The 19,603-nt window shown below is 42.8% G+C and overlaps 1 protein-coding gene across 1 annotated transcript in view; it reads right to left on the bottom strand.

Annotated features, from left to right (window-relative positions):
- Positions 1–15,726: 15,726 nt before the first annotated feature.
- C4H2orf49 (chromosome 4 C2orf49 homolog) overlaps positions 15,727–19,603 on the bottom strand; it is a 31,327-nt gene continuing 27,450 nt past the window's right edge. The window contains exon 4 of the mRNA XM_030201456.1: positions 15,727–18,360. Within this exon, the coding sequence (XP_030057316.1) occupies positions 18,304–18,360 (57 nt within the window). The 3' untranslated portion in view covers positions 15,727–18,303. The remainder of the gene's footprint in view (positions 18,361–19,603) is intronic.

Here is a 19,603-nt window from a genome sequence, read left to right as displayed (position 1 = left end):
ACACCCACGAGGGACATTTCGAGTATCGGGTGATGCCATTTGGCCTATGTAATGCCCCTGCGGTGTTTCAGCGACTTATTAATTTTGTGCTCGAGGATTTGCTGAACTCCACGGTAATTGTTTATCTGGACGACATCTTGGTGTTTTCCCAAAACCCCGCGGAACATGTGGGTCATGTTTGCGCAGTGCTGCAGCGGTTACGACAATACCGCCTGTTTGCCAAGCTCAGCAAGTGCGCTTTTCACCAGAGGTCGTTACCATTTTTGGGACACATCCTGTTACCCGGGGGGCTACAGATGGAACCAGACAAACTCCGGGCAATTCGAGAATGGCCACAACCGCTGGGATTGAAAGCACTGCAACGTTTTTTGGGATTCGCGAACTACTATCGCCAGTTTATTCCCCAGTATTCACAACTGACGGCGCCGTTGATAGCGCTCACTAGAAAAAACGCGAAGGTCCGGGACTGGCCGCCCGAGGCACAGGTGGCTTTTCGCCAGGTAAAGGAGGCATTCGACTCAGCGTCCATTTTGTTAGCCCCAGATCCAGACAAGCCCTTTATTGTGGAAGTGGATGCGTCCGCGTTGGGAGCTGGGGCGGTCCTCTCGCAATTGAATTCTAAGGGCCGGCGCCAGCCTTGCTCTTTCTTCTCTAGTAGATTCTCCCCGGCGGAATGTAATTATACAGTAGGGGACAGAGAGCTCCTAGCATTGAAATTAGCCCTGCAGGAATGGAGACATCTGCTGGAGGGAGCAGAACATCGATTCACATTGATCACTGACCACAAGAATCTACTGTATCTACAAGAGGCTCAACGGCTCAATCCCCGACAAGCCCGGTGGTCATTGTTTTTCGCCAGATTTCATTTTCAATTAGTTTTTCGGGCGGCTGCTCAGAATACCCCTGCGGATTCCCTCTCCAGAGCATTTGAGATTCCAGAAGAGACTAAGGAGACCCATTCCATGTTGGATCCGGCATGCCTCAGCGCGGCCGTGGGGGAGGTGGCTCCTACGAGAGAACTAGTGCCGGCCGCTGAGCGAGCGAAAGTTATGCAATGGGGGCATTCGTCCAGATGGGCGGGACATTTTGGGTATCAAAAGACTCTGCGTCTCATTACCCGACAGTATCAATGGCCTCAGATGAGGCGGGACATTCTTCAATTTGTCACCACCTGTCCTGTGTGCGCCCGGACCAAACCGGTGATCGGGACCCCCATGGGGAAGCTACAACCACTGTCCGTACCGACAGGGCCCTGGACGGAGCTTTCCATGGATTTTATCACCGACCTCCCCAGTTCCCGGGGACATACGGTGATTTGGGTGGTAATTGACCGTTTTTCCCGAATGGCCCATTTCGTTCCCTTGCCGGGACTTCCTTCGGCGGTCGCATTAGCTCAACTCTTCATTCAACACATTTTTCGACTTCATGGGCTGCCTCTTCGGATTATTAGTGACCGAGGCCCCCAATTCACCTCGCGTTTCTGGAGGGCCTTGTGTACTGCATTGGGGGTGAAAACCCATTTCTCATCCGCATACCATCCCCAAACCAATGGTATGGTCGAAAGGACGAACCAAACGTTAAAAGGGTTCCTACGAGCATTTGTCAACAAACGCCAAGATAACTGGGTCTCCCTACTCCCTTGGGCCGAGTTTGCATATAACCACAGTGTCCACTCGGCCTCGGGAGACTCTCCATTCTTCTTGGTGTATGGACGACATCCTCGACTTCCAGCACCGTTCCCGTCTGGATCTCCGACCCCCATGGTTAATGAAACTCTGGCAGATCTGCAAAGAGTCTGGGAAACGGCCCGAGAACAACTGCAGAAGGCAGCCACCAAATACAAGATCTTCGCAGATCGGCATCGGAAAACCGCTCCCGTCTTGCAACCAGGGCAGAAGGTATGGTTAAGCATGAAATACCTCCGGCTTCGGGTGCCCTCCCATAGATTGGGACCTCGGTACATTGGACCCTTTGCAATCCAATCCCGACTTGGAGCTGTGACATATCGGTTGCGGCTACCTAGTACCTTGCGGGTGCATAACGCTTTCCATGTTTCCTTATTGAAGAGTTTCCGTGGGTCTCGATGGCATCCTCAACGGCAGGAGACCGAAAATCTAGAACCAGATCCCGATCCAGAGTTTGAAGTGGACGAAGTCCTGGATGCAAAAAGACAGCGAGGAAAGCTATATTACTTATTGTCCTGGAAGAATTTTGGCCCCGAAGACAACTCCTGGGAGCCCGCTGCGAATGTACATGCTCCACAATTGGTCAAAGCCTTCCACGCCCGGTATCCTTCCAAGCCCGGGCCCAGGGAGAAGGGGGCATCCGGGGAGGATACTGTCCCGTTCCGGGCCCTTACCTGGGGGCCCCCAGCGGGGGGCGAAGACCAACGGAGGCCGTGGGATCCGGGGCGGCGAAGACAAGCCGCCGACGGGGCTGGCGCTGCCGCGGGCCGCTCCGAGGCCGGCGATCCGCTGGAGCGAGCGCCGGCCTCGGAGAAGGGGATATGCCGGCCAAGATGGCGTCGTCGTCGTCTCCCTCGCTGGAGCAGACCAGCGAGCCAGCCCCGCCTACTCGCGCCGGATTGGCGCATGGACAAGGAGACCCCACCCGCCGGGCACGCTGGCCAATCCAGGCCTCCCTTGCCTGCCTAGGCCGGGGGGATTGGCTCCAGCTGCTTCAAGGGGATTGGCGGGCGGGGGATTTAAACAACGAAACGGAAAGAGACGGGTGCTTCCGTTTCGTTCGTCAGAAGCCCCCACAGTGGATCGGAAGGCTAACCACCTTCAGAGACTGTGTCCTCTTCAGCTAGCCGTCCTTGCTAGCCACCTTCGGAGACTGTGTTCTTCAGCTAGCCGACCTTGCTAGCCACCTTCAGAGACTGTGTCCTCTTCAGCTAGCCGTCCTTGCTAGCCACCTTCAGAGACTGTGTCCTCTTCAGCTAGCCGTCCTTGCTAGCCACCTTCAGAGACTGTGTCCTCTTCAGCTAGCCGTCCTTGTTAGCCACCTTCAGAGACTGTGTCCTTCCAGCTAGCCGTCCTTGCTAGCCACCTTCAGAGACTGTGTCCTCTTCAGCTAGCCGTCCTTGCTAGCCACCTTCAGAGATTGTGTCCTTGTTAGCCACCTTCAGAGACTGTGTCCTTCCAGCTAGCCATCCTTGCTAGCCACCTTCGGAGTCTGTGTCCTCGTCAAGCTAGCCGTCCTTGCTAGCCGCCTCCAGGGACTGTGTTCCTCTTCCAGCTAGCCGTCCTTGCTAGCCCCCTTTCAGAGACTGTGTTCCTTTTCTGCGCTAGCTGCCCTTGCTAGCTGCCCTTTAGAGACTGAGTTGCTGACTACCAGCCAAGCCGACCGTCACCCCGCGGTTCCAGCAGTCCTGCTGGCCACCTGCAGCTGGGGGCTCAACCCTCAGTGAACGGCGGTCGCCGCGGGTGAAGATTCGGGGTGCGCGGCGGTCCTCGGAGGTCTTGCCAGGCCTCAGGGAACCTAAGGGCTCACCAACCATCGGAACAGGACATTTGTGCGTAGGAAGCAACTATTCAGAAGTCCCATTGAAATAGAGAAATCTCGTTACCTCTGATCAGAATGTAGAGCAGTCAGTCAGACAGCGCGGACGCGTAGAGCTAGGTCAAGGCAAAGGGCGGTGGCCACAGATCACAGGAATCGACTGGGACTCAGAATTCATTACAGGGCTCCGTCAAAAAAGGTAAAATAGCATTTTTCTACTGTTCAGGGAGATTTAATAGATGTGATATATGTATGTTCCTTGATTCAAACATCTTGGCTAGAGATCTGGGATTATATTCAAGATATGTTCCAAATACAGAAAGACTTAAGCCTGCTCTTACCAAGTGGCCATGTGGGGGGGAGCACTTACCACCCCCCATTGAGGTGCCGGTAATGGCAAATGCATTAATCCAGTGGTAACTGGGTAGTGCATGGCGCTGCCTGATTACCACCGGGTTAGTTCTGTGCTAAAATATCATGGCCGATTTTTCATAGCATGGGAAATGGCACCTGCTAGGACTGGAACTACCGCCAGAAGTTGCTCCGAATTGGTGCATAAGTCCGCTTTGGGCTTACTGCCGCTTAATGTTAAGTACATAAGTATTGCCATACTGGGACAGACCAAAGGTCCATCAAGCCCAGCATCCTGTTTCCAACAGTGGCAAATCAAGGTCACAAATACCTGGAAAGATCCCCAAAAAGTACAAAACATTTTATGCTGCTTATCCCAGAAATAAGCAGTGGATTTTCCCCAAGTCCATTTTAATAATGGTCTATGGACTTCTCCTTTAGGAAGCCGTCCAAACTGATGCGGATCTGGCTTCCTATGCCAGCGAAAATTCTGTTAATTTTTCTTTTTAATTACATAAAACATTGTATTGAGTGGCACCATTTTTGTCTAGTTGAACATTTTGCTTTTGCAGCTTCTATTAGATCATCTAGGAATATCAATCCATTTGCCTTTAAAAGGTAAGAAACAACTCGAACAACTGGACAAACTGCTCTCCTTTCAGGCTGCAAAGTTAGACAAGGAAATTTCTGCTTTGTTAATAACTGTTATTGAGTATAAGGATTTTAGGTGTCAGATCAAGACATCTTTGTTTCAGGAGTTTCTACTGATCAAGAATTAGATGTTTTATGAAATTAGATTTTATTTGTACTAGACTTGTATGTTGTATTTGTTTTATCACAATGTATTATTTTAAGTGATTTATAATTCCTGGTTATGTTCATTTTTTCCCCCACTGTTAACTGCACAACATAAAATAAATTATGTTATCTGTAAATAAATATCCTTGTCAGAGTACTCATGTCCCCCTGACATACCTTGATAATGTAGTGTTGATAGCACATCAAATTTAATTTAGAATGGTGCTTCTATTCCTTCTTTGCCCTGATCAGAATTCAAATACATTGAAGCATACACTAGTTGTAAAATTAGAATATCAGTTCAAACCCTGATATAAACAAAAATCAAACACTCACATCCTGTCTACTATCCATCCACTCATCCTAAGGCAGACATTCTGGGGGGACCTGCCAGAGGTCCCACCCTTCTCTCCAAGAGACATCAGTCATCATCAAGAGGCCTGAAAAGTCTGCTGCCCTTTCCTTCCCCTGAGTTCCATCCAGCTTCTGCTCCCCTCCCCTTGAGTAGCATCCAACTTCTCCCCCTCCCCGAGTCCCATCCAGCTTCTACTCCCTTTCCCCTCTCCCACATTCCATGCAGCTTCTGCTCCTCTCCCCCTCCCAAGTGCCATCCAGCTTCTGCTCCCCTTCCCCTCCCCGAGTTCCATCCAACTTCTGCTCCCCGCCCCTGAGTTCCAGTCAGCCTAACCCACTAACTCACTCTCCTCCAGCCCCAGCATCTCCTTGTCTCATCTCTCTTCCCTCCCCTGCTACCCCCATCCATGGTCAAGCATATCTCCCCTCTCTCTCCTTCAGGTCCAGCTCCAACATCGCTCTCAACCCCCCCCCCCCCCCACCTCGATCCAGCATTGCACCCTCTCTTTCATTCCCTCTCCCCCATGGGCTGTCAGACTTTTTTTCTTTCTAGCGGTCACCAGCAGCAGTAGTGAAACTCTGAAGCAACTTCCTGTTTTCACGAGGGTGAAAGGTAGCTGAGGGAAGTTCTCAAAGATATATGATTCACTACCATTGCCGGAGACTGTTGGAAAGAAAAACAAGTCTAAGCCCATATGGGGGGGGGGGGGGGTGAGAAAGAAGTGGATTTGCCAAGAGCAGCTTGTTTGTGGGGACAATGCCCCCTCGCCCCCCAAACTATGCCCATGCCAGTACGCAAACTAAGTAGTTACCTAGGGTAGCAGTTTCCAGAAGTACAGCAAAGGGCAGCTGCAGTCAAAACAAATCAGTAAATATCAAGGTATACTTTTCTCTGCAGTGAAGGTGGACAAGTTTCAACTAGTTTATTTATCCTGGTAAACTGCTTTTGGAAATTGGCGCATTGGAAGATAACATGATTGAATACATATTTATACAGAACAAAGTTTTAATTTTATACTCTTTTACAGGATTGTTGCATGCAAAGCTTCTAGGTCCAGTAGTTTTCTTGTCCTTCCAGAGCCTGAGGTACTTAGGTTGGGAAATGGTAGAGGAGACAATCCACAACACATCCCAGACCTGCCAGCACATGGCTTACTTGTTTAAAATTTGATGTGGGCATAGGACTTGGGAAACCATGGTTCGGGTTTTCTGCTTTCATTGCTAGTGACACAAAACCAGGACTAACATCCTGTGCCTTTTGACACAAAAGGACAAACATACCTACTTAAAGCTGGGGGGAGGGGTGCTGTAGCACTTTGTAGAAGCTTAAGTTTAGGTGAGCCAGTGTTTTATGAGTAAATATAAAACATTTAGGTGGGTAGGGAAAATTCTTTTTGAAAAAAAAAAAGTTTACATGTTTAACTTTAGCATTCACAATTAAGAAATCACCATAACGAACCTGAGGGGCACTGGCATCATTACTAGGAGTCTGCAGTCATTAAAGTATTGTTTTGTTTTTTTGTGTGTGTCCTTCAGTTTCATTTTGTAATAGCACACACTGGGGGGGGGGGGGGGGGTGGTATCTGCTGAAGGGCTGCCAATAACTCAGAATGGATTATCAGACAGTAAGTTAACAAATGAACCCTAAATGAAATACGATACAAAAATGCATATCCCTAAGTTTACTTCTACTTTTGAGTCCATGCATATATTGATGACATTATGGTTATCTGACAATAAAAATACAACCTTGCAGTCTGGTATGTTTTTTAGGGTTTATTTTAGGTTTTTAATTCTCTGATGTTTCATTTAAATGCACCAATTTAAGAGTGAACCTGTTTATTAAATTGCACTAGCATCAAATTCCTGGGACCAAGAATCATTAAGATTTAAACTCTCACAAGCACTGTATTTCCTGCTTTCTAGAGAGCACATTAGCAATGCTTCAGCTAACCAAATTGTAATAGAAGTGCAACTCATTCCTGCCCCAGAAATCCTCTGGACACTGTCTCTTTGCATCTCACTTTCATATATCAAACCCAGAAATAACTTTCTCATCCTTACTATTCTTGAGCCCTTTTGCAACCAGCTCAACTTTCCTCGACCTTATGGATTCTTCTTCTAACCCACACAGCTGAGAATAGCAATTGGTAGCTAGCCCATGTGTGTCTCTGTGTAGTAAACATTAAACCCCTGCACATATTCATACTCCCTCTGGTCTGTCACCCTATCTCTTCACACATTCTTTTTCTTTATAGACAGACATTCACTCTTCTCTTGTCCTTTCTTTTTTTGGTTTAGCCTGTGACACATCTCCTTCAACTCCTCCACCTTTTGCTCAAATTCCTCCTCCAGAACAGGGGCGTAGCCAGACCTCACGGTGGGAGGGGGCCACAGCCTGAGGTGGGGAGGCACATTTTGGTCTGCTGCCCAGCTGCCCTCCCTCTCCTCATCCACTGCTGCAGCAAATACCTTGGCTGGCTGGGGTCCCCAACCTCCACCAGCTGAAGTGTTGTCCAGCGCCGGTCTCTGGCGTTGCCGAATTGCCTGCCTTGCTCTGTTTAACCAGTGGTGTGCCACAAGGTTTGGTTCTTGGGCCAATTCTTTTAAACATTTTTATAAGCGACATTTACGGAAGGGCTGTCCGCTAAAGTTTGCCTCTGTGGAGAATACCAAAATCTGCAATATTGTAGACACCTCTGATGGTGTGGACAACATGAGGAAGGACTTAGCGAAGCTAAAGGAATGGTCTGTAATTTGGCAGCTTAGACTTAATGCTAAAAAATGCAGGGTCATGCATTTGGGCTGCAAAAACCTGAGGGAACGGTACAGTTTAAAGAATAAACAACTATTGTGCACTGAGGTGGCCAAACAGATAGAAAAGGCGATGGCAAAACTAGAAGGATGTTTGTACAGCGCTGTGTATGCCTTGTAGCGCTATAGAAATGCTAAATAGTAGTAGTAGGGTGCATAGGGAGAGGAATGGCCAGTAGGAAAAAGGGAGTGATGATACCCCTGGTAAGACCTCATTTACAATATTGTGTACAATTCTGGAGACCACACCTTCAAAAAGATAAACAGGATGGAGTCGGTCCAGAGGGCTGCTACTAAAATGGTCAGTGGGCTTCATCATAAAGCGTATAGGGACAGACCTAAATATGTATACTTTGGAAGAAAGACAGGAGAGGGGAGATGCATTTAAATACCTATGCAGCATAAATACACAGGTGTCTAAATTGAAAGGAGGCTCTGGAACGAGGGGGACATAGGATGAAGGTGAAAGGGGAAAAACTGAGAAGTAACCTGAGGAAAGTTTTCTTCATGGAAAAGGGTGCTGAATTGGTGGAACAACCTCCCAGTGGAAAAGAAAACAGTATCTGAATAGCACATAGGACCTCTAAGGGAGCGATAGTGAGAGTAGATGGCATAGATGAACAGACTGGATAGGCCATATGGTCTTTATCTTCTTACATTGTTCTGTTTCTATATAATATATTTTTACTATTTTAGAAAACTCTGCTAGTAAGATGTAAGTTTGCTATGGGTTACGTTCTAATATGATTGTAGTCTATATTGTCAAAAGTTACAAATAATTCTTACATTTTGATGGAATTACTCTTTAAATTAAAAGAAGAAACAGACTAGGCAATATAAAGATTATTTATTTAACTACCACTGAGACTTTATATACAAAATGTACATGAAATATTGCAGAACAAACCCTGCAAAAGTGTTCAGCAAAAGATCAACAGCAAACAAGATTTAAAAAATTTCATCATTTAGAAATACCCTCAAAGTTCAGACTAAGGAACTGCAGCATTGCTAATGTCTTACTGAGACAATACTAGTTCATGTTTTCCACAACATTAAAGACAAAATGTAATCCCTAACAGATTTACAGCTCTTTAAAAGGACAAGTACGAATTATGTTCTTAAATATCAATTTTTGACCCAATTACTGGGCCTTTTATTTTTACTGTCTTTAAAATCCAAAGAAAAGTTAGCATTCTTCCTTATAGCTAGTGTATCCCCTTTTTTACCATGTCTCTTTTGCTGCTTTTGTTCCCTGAAATATTTATATTGTATTCATCATGCTTGAGGAGATATTGCCGGCATGCATGTCTGACAAAAAGGACAGAAGACTACAGATTTCTGAAGGTGCAAAATGGTGGGAGCAGCTACTGCTGAAAGGGTTAGTTAAAAACCAGAAAGGAAGTTTGTTAGTTTTTCAGTACTAAGAAAAATTACTTAGGTAATATAAATATGGACTATGATGGCAGAAAGACAGTAAAGCGAAAATACCTGCAGCAGGTATTCTCCGAGGACAGCAAGCCATTCATTGACATGTGGGTGACGTCATCCACGTCGCCCAGTGCACAGCATTACAAGTAAATGTCTATAAGAGCATATGCAGCATCCCCACTGCACAAGAGCGAGTGTTTTCCCGCTCACCGCAAGAGTGCAGGACTAAAAGTACAATACTATAGCATGTAATCAACCAAGGGGAAGTGGGAGGGTATGTGAGAATGAATGGCCTGCTGTCCTTGGAGAATACCAGCTACAGGCAATATTAGCCTCCATGTTTGAAAGCGGCAGCCACTTAAATTTGTAATATGTGGGGGGAAGGGATGGTTAAACAAGAGCATTGGTGCTCCATTCTCAATCAGAACCATACGGGGGCACCACTCATCCAGAGAGTATGAAAACAGTAAATATAAGCAACTGTGAGATGAACTCTGGGAATTGGATTTTGAAAATTAAAGGTGTAAGAGAATTAAAACTAAAACAAGCCTTAAATCAAAGAGCCACAGAGGAAACACTGGAGCAAAAGCAATAGGCAAGTGGATACTTCTGTGGAATTTAGTGGTTACCATTGCTATAAGATTTCTTATACTCGGTATCTCTGTATTCATAGAAGATCCTTTATAAAGAAGGGCTTCACATTACTTTTGCAGGTCACTATACAGGCTCCTTGAGTTGCTATTTATGCCTGTGGTGCTACATTATGCATACATGGAAAACTGGGTTGAAATGTAACTTGTTTCAAATGAATCCTAACCAGTAAATATGTAGGATGGAAATTTACCTTGTTTCAAATGAATCCTAACCAGTAAATATGTAGGATGGAAATTTACCTTGATCAATCCGGTAGACTAGAGTGAAAAAAAAAAACCCCAAGTGATGGCAAAGGGAATTTTAGGAAGTGCAAAAAAGGATACCAACAAGAATCAGATCACTGCAAGCAGGAGATCAGTTAATTAGAACTCTGACCTACATTCTTCAACAGCAACAATTTGCTTATCACCTTCCATCCAAAAATCAACTCTTCAGTGTGTTTTACTATTAAGGTTTTACAAGTGTTTTCAGCATTTCTAGAAGTACACATAATTGTACTACCAAATTTCAGTAGGCACCAGAAGATGGAGCAACCTGGTAAGGGCTACACAACACTAGAGGAAAGGATGGGATGATAAAACAATCATTGTACTGCATCTCCTCTTAAGTTCTACTTTTAAATGCACACATGTAGGAATGAACAAAAAGTCTTTCAGTCCTAATACACAAGGCCTTTTGATTATTACAAGCTCATTTCATTCACATTTATGTATACTTATAAAGGCTTAACATTAATTCATTTGCTTTTTTTTTTTTTTTTATTTCACTCATGACTTTTTCTGGACTTCATACGCATATAGATACTAATGATAATGTGCTTCCTAAGTGTGCATCTATCCTGAATGACAGCAATAGTAACTTCAATTTGAAGCAAAACGTTACGCAGTTCACCTGTTTAACAACCTTACTTTCAAGATGAAACAAAACACTGAAAATTAAAAAAAAAAAAAAAAAAAAAGGGATTTAATATATTTCCTTTTTCTAACTTTCTCATCAGTGTGTGAGAAGGGGTTAATGGAAGCACAGCTTAGATACTGAAGGGCAATTCTATAATTTATACAGCCATATTTACATGCCCCTTGTGCATGTAAATGTATAGAATACTAGCACTTATGTGCAGAAGTGGACATTTGCCTGTGAAAGTGCCAGCAGGGCACCTAAGCATTATTCTGTAAGGGTGTATGTAACTTTCATAGGGCCAGATTCTGTAAATGGTGTCCAAAATAGAGATGTGTCCAAAAAAAGTGCTAAGTGCTATTCTATAAACCACTCCTAAAGTTAGATGCGGTTTATAAAATAGTGCAGAGGGCCGGGGAACATGCTTGCAATTAGGCACGAAGGAACAACGCAAAAGCAGAGAACTGCATACCACTACGTCAACAAATACCAAAGAAGGGAGTAGTGTAATCAGCAGGACTCTTCTGTAAAGAAACAGCAAAACGAAGAATATAATGAATAAAACCTTTATTCTTCAGAACTGACACAGAACCTTTTAGTATACTGTCATTGTGCATTACACGCTGACCCTAAGTTCCTGGATCATGTCTTTATCAAGACTGTCTTCCAGTGATTCCATTGTTCTATACCCTTCAGTGATTTTGTGTACAGACCCCTGATGTAGACTTTGAGCTGAAACACAGTGCTGTGTCGGGTCCTGAAGAATAAAGGTTTTATTCATTATATTCCTTGTGCTGCTGTTTTGTTTTTACAGAAGCAGCCCTGCTAATCGTACTACTCCCTTCTTTGGTACATTTAGGCACAGCCATTTATGCCACTAAAACCTGGTATAAAAAGCCACACTTAAATGTAGGTGCGTTCCCTGAATTCTATAACCACACGCATAAATCTAAGTAATGCCCACACTCCTCCCCATGGCCATGCCCCCTTTTCAGCAACACGCATTAAAATTTATGAATGCCTCTTTTTAGAATATGCCTAAAAAGAAGCGCACAAATTCCAATTATTGCCTATTATTGATGATCATTGGTTATCGGCCAGTTATCACTGATTAGCTGGTTACTCAACTAAGGTGCGTGCTGCCAGTTTAATGCACACTACCTACCATGCCTTATATAGAATCCAGGGCATAGTGTGCAAATGCAAGGGGGCAAGGCAGGGCATGGATGGGGTTCCCTACTTACACTCACTACTTACAGAATATTGTAATGTATGCATGTCCCTGCTGCTTTTATGTGACTGCACTTACGTCAGGTCTGTGGCTGGTGCAACTCTGGATGTGAAAACGTAAGGCAAGCCGATACCAGGCAGCCAGATGCTATTATAGAATGGGCTCGCACCATGAGGGGCATAATCGAACGGGACGCTCAAGTTTTCATGAGGGCGTCCTCACAGGACGGCCCTGTAAAGGGACGGGGCAACCTGTATTATCAAAACAAGATGGCCATTCATCTTTCGTTTCGATAATACGGTTGGGGACACCCAAATCATGAAATTTAGGTCGACCTTAGATTGTTTTTGAGATGGTCGGCCCCGGTTTTCGGCGATAATGGAAACAGAGGACGCCCATCTCAAAAACGACCAAATCCAAGCTCTTTGGTCGTGGGAGGAGACAGCATTCGTGGTGCAGTGGTCCCCCTCACATGCCAGGACACCAACCGGGCACCCTAGGGGGCACTGCAGTGGACTTCAGAAAAAGGTCCCAAGTGCACAGCTCCCTTACCTTGGGTGCTGAGCCCCCCAAACCCCCAAACTGTACACCACTACCATAGCCCTTAGGGATGAAGGGGGAGGGCTCACATTTACCACCACAAGTGTAACAGGTAGGGGGGATGGGCCTGGGTCCACCTGCCTGAAGTACACTGCACCCACTACAACTGCTCCAGGTACCTGCATACTGCTGCGATGGACCTGAGTATGGCATTTGAGGCTGGCAAAAAAAGTATTTTTAAAGATTTTTTTTTTTTTTGAGGGTGGGAGGGGGTTAGTGACCACTGGGGGAGTAAGGGAAGGTCATCCCCGATTCCCTCTGGTGGTCATCTGGTCAGTTTGGGCACCTTTTTGATGCTTGGTCGTGAAAAAAAAATGGACCAAGTAAAATCGGCCAAGTGTCCGTCAGGGACACCCTTCTTTTTTCCATTATCGGCCGAGGACGCCCATCTCCTAAGCACACCCCAGTCCCGCCTTCGCTACAATGCTAGCACGCCCCCGTGAACTTTGGTCGTCCTCGCGACGGAAAGCAGTTGACGGCGCCCAAAACCGGCTTTCGATTATGCAGATTTGGGCAAACTTGCAAGAAGGACGCCCGTCTCCCGATTTGTGTCGGAAGCTGGGCGCCCTTCTCTTTCGAAAATTCACCTGCATGTGTCCTTGGGGCACCTAAATGGAGGCACCCAGTCACAGAACTGCCCCGAACATTGTTTATGTGAAACAGATCAAACTTCAGCAAGAACTTAAGACGCTCTTGCATGTCAGCTCCTGAAATTAACAGCAACTCTTATGGTACACGATATTAGCATTCAAAAATCCATGATAGTGTGCAATGACTGGGCCTTTATATAAATCAGGGTGGAAGAGCATCTTTTCATTTCTTCAGCTGTTATTACAGTGTAATGATGCCACATTAAAGAACTGCATGCTTCTACTTTAGAACAGGCTTGTTCAAGTTTGGTCTGTGAGGGCCAAAAACAGGCTAGATTTTCAGGATATCCCTAAAGAATATGCATATTCCTTCTTAATGACTGCATTCAGCTCTTTTTTTTTTTTTTTTTTACTGTTTATTATCTAGATTTTATCTTAAATTTTACAGATATCATATTAACATTTACTCTTAACACTATACTTCCTCATTTTCACTCTTTCATACTCTTTGATATCTGTAAAATTTAAGATATAATAAACAGTAAAAAAAAAGCTGAATTGCGGTCATTAAGAAGGAATATTATTTAATTGTGTCTGCATTAAAATAAAGGGAGTTCAGGTAGACATAGTTAATTAGTTAATAGCATGGAGAGACATCATGGCTGCAGCAGGATGGTCCTCGAAAACAGGGATGTCGGGAGAACAAATTAACAGCCTATTAAGGGGCAATAGATTGTTTGGAGAGAATATAGAGGGGCCATGTACTGATTGGGCAGATATCCAAAGATTAAATAAATATCTGATAAGAACAGAGTATCATTCTCTTACACTTGTGGAGTACTGCCATGTGAAACGTATCCCTAGGGGGTTACGTTTAAATAAGGAACCTCGATTCCTGGATGATAGTGAGTATGTAGCCCAGTGGAACAAACTCATATCCCAATGCTCATTAGATTTAATGTTAATCACAATACAGAAATTAAATGCTATAATTCGTACCTCACAGGAAGAATTAGATCAAAAAAATACAGGATGTAAAAACTAGTAGTTCGGAAGGTGATTTTTCTAAAAAAAATGGGAAGAGCATAAACAGGTGATGGATAAATATACAATAGAAATTCGTAAACAAAAAATATCAAAGTTTAAACGAGATGCACAGGATTACACCCATGGATATGTTTATCCATGGATGGACCGGAACAACAATAAATCAAGAAGGAATAAAAGGCAAAAACGAGTAGGCTTTATTAATTCATCTAGCGAGTCCTCGGAGGAGGAAAATAATTCCTAAAAGAAAGGGGAGACAATGAGCACAGAATCACAAGATTTTTTAGCACCAATAGAAACCAGAGTGGAACCTTCGGAAATTCCATCTATAGGGGGAAAGCGACCCAAAACAGTACAGAGAAAACCACATTAAGCGTAATTAATATTTCATCAAAAAAATTAACCACTCAGCAACAGCTAATGTTATCTAGAGAATTGTCTTTTGTCCCTTCTACAGCATATGATTCTTTTTCAGTGCATAAAGCTTTATACATTTAGGAAGCTCCGTTTACGTAAGCACTTTGGTGAGGATTTACAAGAGAAAGATCCTGCAGATATTATACCCACTTTTCTTAGTAAATATCATGTTCCCTCGACATGGGTGCCTCCGAGACCAACTGACCCTGTAATTAGCATGTTTCAACAGTGGGTGTTAAAAGATGTGTCTAAGTATGAAAAGAATTTGAAAAAGAGTAATAGCAATATGAATAAAGAAATGTGGCAGGCTCTAAAGCAACTTCAACATGATAAATCATTAGTGATTAGTCGGGCAGACAAGGATGGAGCGGTTATAGTACAAGATAAAGAACAATATGATAATGAGGCAAACTGTCAGTTGACTGACACTACTTTTTATTGCCAATTACATTATAATCCAACTGAAGAGTATAACCATGAAGTAGAAATTATGTTAAAACAAGCCAATCGGGAATCATTTCTAATAAGGAATATAAATATTTACAACATCAATATCCAACAGTTCCTCGAATATATTTTATTCCCAAAATTCATAAAAACTTGGAAAGACCACCAGGCCACCCTATAGTAAATGGTAGGGGTTCCTTATGGGAACCGCTTTCACAATATTTAGATTTTCATTTAGTAACTGAGGTTCAGAAGTCCCCATCCTGCATTAAAGATTCTAAAGACCTGATAGTCCAGTTAGAGCAATTGGAAATTCTGCAAGAGACATCAGTAATGTTGGTAACCCTGATGTCAACGCACTATATATGAACATTCCACAGGAAGAGGCATTAGTAGTAATCAATAATTATTTGGATAAAATGGGATTTTTCAAAGACGAAAATAACTCTGTTAAATCAAATGGCTAAATTTGTGAGTACTAAAAATTATTTCAAATTTCAACAAAGGTTCTTTTTACAAACGAAGGGGGTGGCCATGGGGGCTACGGTAGCCCCCACGGTAGCCTGTCTTTACATGTCTACCTTTGAAGAAAAATACATATACAATACATTTAGTTCATCTATAGTATCATGGAGAAGGTACATAGATGATGTACTATTGATATGGAAAGGTAGTCGGGAAGAATTACAAATATTTCTAACATATTTAAATAGTGCAGATGATAACATCACATTTTCCAGTCAAGGTGGTGGTAGAGGTCTGCTTTTTGGACATTCATATTAGTTACAAGGAGGGTAATTTTGTCACCCGGGGGTTCAGGAAGCCAACCGATCGTAATACTTTACTCCATTATCAAAGTCATCATCCCCTATCTTTGAAAAACAGCATTCCTGTAGGGCAATTTTTAAGAATACGAAGATTATGCTCGGAAAAAACTGGGTTAATGGAACAAGCATATGACACGAAGAAATGTCTTTTAAAAAGGGGTTATCCCCCAAAAATTGTTAGAACAGCTTTTAAAAGGGCACACAATGTGCAGAGAGAATGGCTGTTGACAGATGTTGAGCCACCGAGAGAGACACACAGTCCTATCATATGTGTTTCACCGAATGAGCCAGGAATCTTTGCAGTTAGAAACATTATTAATAAATATTGGCGATGTTAACCATTTCTCCACATTTTGATAGAAAGACCAGATTTGCATACTCACGAGGGAGCAACATTGGAGAATGCTTAATTAAAAAGATCAATGCACAGGAACGGGAATGCGGACATTTTAAAAGCAAGGGGTGTGTATACTGCAGTTATGCTCTTGAAAGTAAATGGATTAATGTACCTAATCAACCTAATAAAAGATTCTATTTGAATAGTAGGACTGAATGTGAGTCTGACATGGTTGTATACGGAATCATCTGCCCATGTGGCAAATGGTACATAGGTCAAACAGTGAAAAAAATAAAATATCATTTAGCACAACATCTCAGTAATATAAGGTTATCCAAAACGGAAACACCTTTGGTAGAGCATTGGCAGACTATGAATCGTACTATTTCTCAGCTTCGTCTTGTAGTTTTAAAAAGATTTGAAAAAGCTGATGTAGGTAATGTATTACATAGAATGATGAATACAGAACAGAGAATGATACATGAATGGAATACAGTACTACCATCGGGGCTCAATAAGGAAGTGGAATGGGCAGGGTTATGAGCTCATACCACTGATTGGCTACCTGCTGATATATTAAATGAGCGCATGCACTGGCGTTTTCTACAGCTGCAGGCCCATTTTTCCATGACCCCTGTGAGATCGATCCTGTGCGAGCAACCGGTAAAAAGTTGAAAGGTATGACAGTTATAAGTATTTAGTTTGATAGAAATGTAGAACAAAGTTTGATGTTATAGTGAGGTGTTGTATTTACTCTTACTACAGTCTAAACCCCTGATGAAGCCGTTTGGTGAAACACAATGTAACGGACTTTAATCACAGAGGTGTGAGCTACAGATGGTGGTCTACCATAGACAAAAGAATGGAGACCAATGAGTGATACTGAGACCATTACGGAAGGAGAAAATATCCAAGGAGGATACGTGATACTAGATTTGAAGAGTATCAGCGGCACGACTGAATTGCCAGTTGAATATTTAAAGAACATTTCTTATCCTTATTATTTAAGACTATTAAGAGTATTACCATATTATAATGTTATGAAAAGTTAAGATCTGAGGCGATCTCTCATTAAGGGATTATAATAATCCCAGTATCATGTAAATTCCTTGGTGTAAGAGTACACTTATAAGAATTGTAATTTATATAAGGATTTTGTTGAATCCGGAGAATGAATCTAGTATGAAAGAGTGAAAATGAGGAAAGTACAGAGTAAATGTTAATATGATATCTGTAAAATTTAAGATAAAATCTAGATAATAAACAGTAAAAAAAAAAAGCTGAACTGCAGTCATTAAGAAGGATTATTATTTAATCGTGTCTGCATTAAAATAAAGGGAGCTCAGGTAAACATAGAATTAGTTAATGAATGTGCATGAGATAGACGTTTATGCCCACTACCTCCACTGGCTCATCTTTCAAGCATATTCATTAGGGCTATCCTGAAAACATGGTCTGTTTGCAGCCCTCGAGGACTGAATTTAGACAAGACATCTTTTCATCGTTGGATGCGAACACCTGATTAAATTTTTAAGGAAAGAAATCCCTTGTGCTGTGTGATGTGGAGAACTTTCTCACTATGTAGTGTGATGAGCTAAGACAGCGTGGGCAGTTCTGGTTCTTGAGAGCCAAATGCTTGTCAGGTTTTTTTTTAAAGATATTCACAATATACATGCATGAGATGCATTTGCATACAATGGAAACACTGCATGCAAATGCCTTTCATGCATATTCAGTGTTGACATCTTGAAAAGCTAAGTGGCTTGAGACTCTTGGGAACCAGAGTTGTCTTCCCCAGGTTACAAGAACCTGTCAACCACTTAAAGTGAAAAGACTACTGAAAATGCTGAACATCGACTGAACTTGAAGCTCCACGGTAATATGAATTCTTTTATAGTTACATGATAAATACTGCACTGTAGGCAGGTCAATAAACATGACCCAACTGTTCTAAAATCAGTTTGTTATGTAGTTAAACTAAATTGTCATGCCATCACTGTCACTAACTCATGGCCATGTCACATGCTGAATCTTCTTCTTTGCGTCTGTTGGCTTTGTGTCACTCTGGAAAACAAAAAGAAAAAAAGAATGACTTGTTACTGGATTGCCATCATGGTGAACAATTTCATATAGTAATGTTTACTGATGCTAAATTAAAAATCTTCATTACCATCTGTGCCTTTTAGAACAGGCTGCTCACAGGCTGCTCACTGGCGTGGTTTTACAAGCAAGAAAATGGTCTACTAAAGATGTTATAGAGTCACACTGACATCTTGTGTATGAAATCTATAACACAGGTAAATGAAAAATGTGTTCAAGAACTTTTCTAAGTTCTCCTCTGAAAGAACAATCAATCAGAAATTTCACTGAATACTTCTAGACTTATAATACAAGATTCTTTAAATATTTAAACCAAGACCCACATAAGAGCTCTTACCTGAGACAAAATGATACAGGTAACACCATCAGTACATTAGGGAACTCAGTGGTGCACTCAAAAAATCTCTGGGGGTGGGGAAAAGAAGTGAAATGGCAAAGATTGATGAAGGTCTGCAATGAAGGATGGCAGACTGGATAGGCCTTGTGACTTATCTCTTGGCATGCTCTATTTTTCTAATACTAAAGAAAAAGATGACACAGGAAACTAGGCTAGATGGACACTGGTCTGACACAGTATGGCTACTCTTATGTTAGAACTTTTAAAGCAGATTACAGGACACCAGACAACATGGTTTCACAAAGGGAAGAATATGTCAGATAAACTTTCCTTAATGAGATGACAAAAGTGATAGATCAGGGAGATGCAGTGGACTCTGCCTATCTGGACTTCATACAAAATGGATCTGGATTTAGCTCACACCCTTCTCAGTACAGTAGGTATTTTCCTGTTCCTGGAGGCAATGGAGGATTAAGTGACTTCCCCAAGATCATTGATCTGTGTAAGAGAGGTGAGCATGCCGAATGTTCCGAGAGTACAACAGAATGTTATATACTGGATGAGAGCCTATTTGAGCAGTAAGAGTCCACTCTCCTGAAGGCAAACTGCCCAAGATATGCCCCCGGGGCCTTGGATGGCACCAACTCTTTTTAAATGTTTTGCTTACAAACTCATGCTAATTTGCAGATGACATAAAATTCTATAACAGTAGACATAACGGAAGAGGTGAAAACAAATAAAGTGGACATAACAAAAACCGGACAAAAGATAGCAAATTAGTACTGTCAAGTAATCAACATGCTATAATAAGGAATAACAAGTCTAGCTTGAAGTGTCTATATGCAAATGCTAGGAGCCTAAGACATAAGA

The sequence above is a fragment of the Microcaecilia unicolor genome, chromosome 4, assembly GCF_901765095.1.
Source record: "Microcaecilia unicolor chromosome 4, aMicUni1.1, whole genome shotgun sequence".
Lineage (NCBI taxonomy): Eukaryota > Metazoa > Chordata > Amphibia > Gymnophiona > Siphonopidae > Microcaecilia > Microcaecilia unicolor.
Note: the sequence above shows the minus strand (reverse complement) of the source record. Positions and strands in the feature narration are given on the sequence as shown.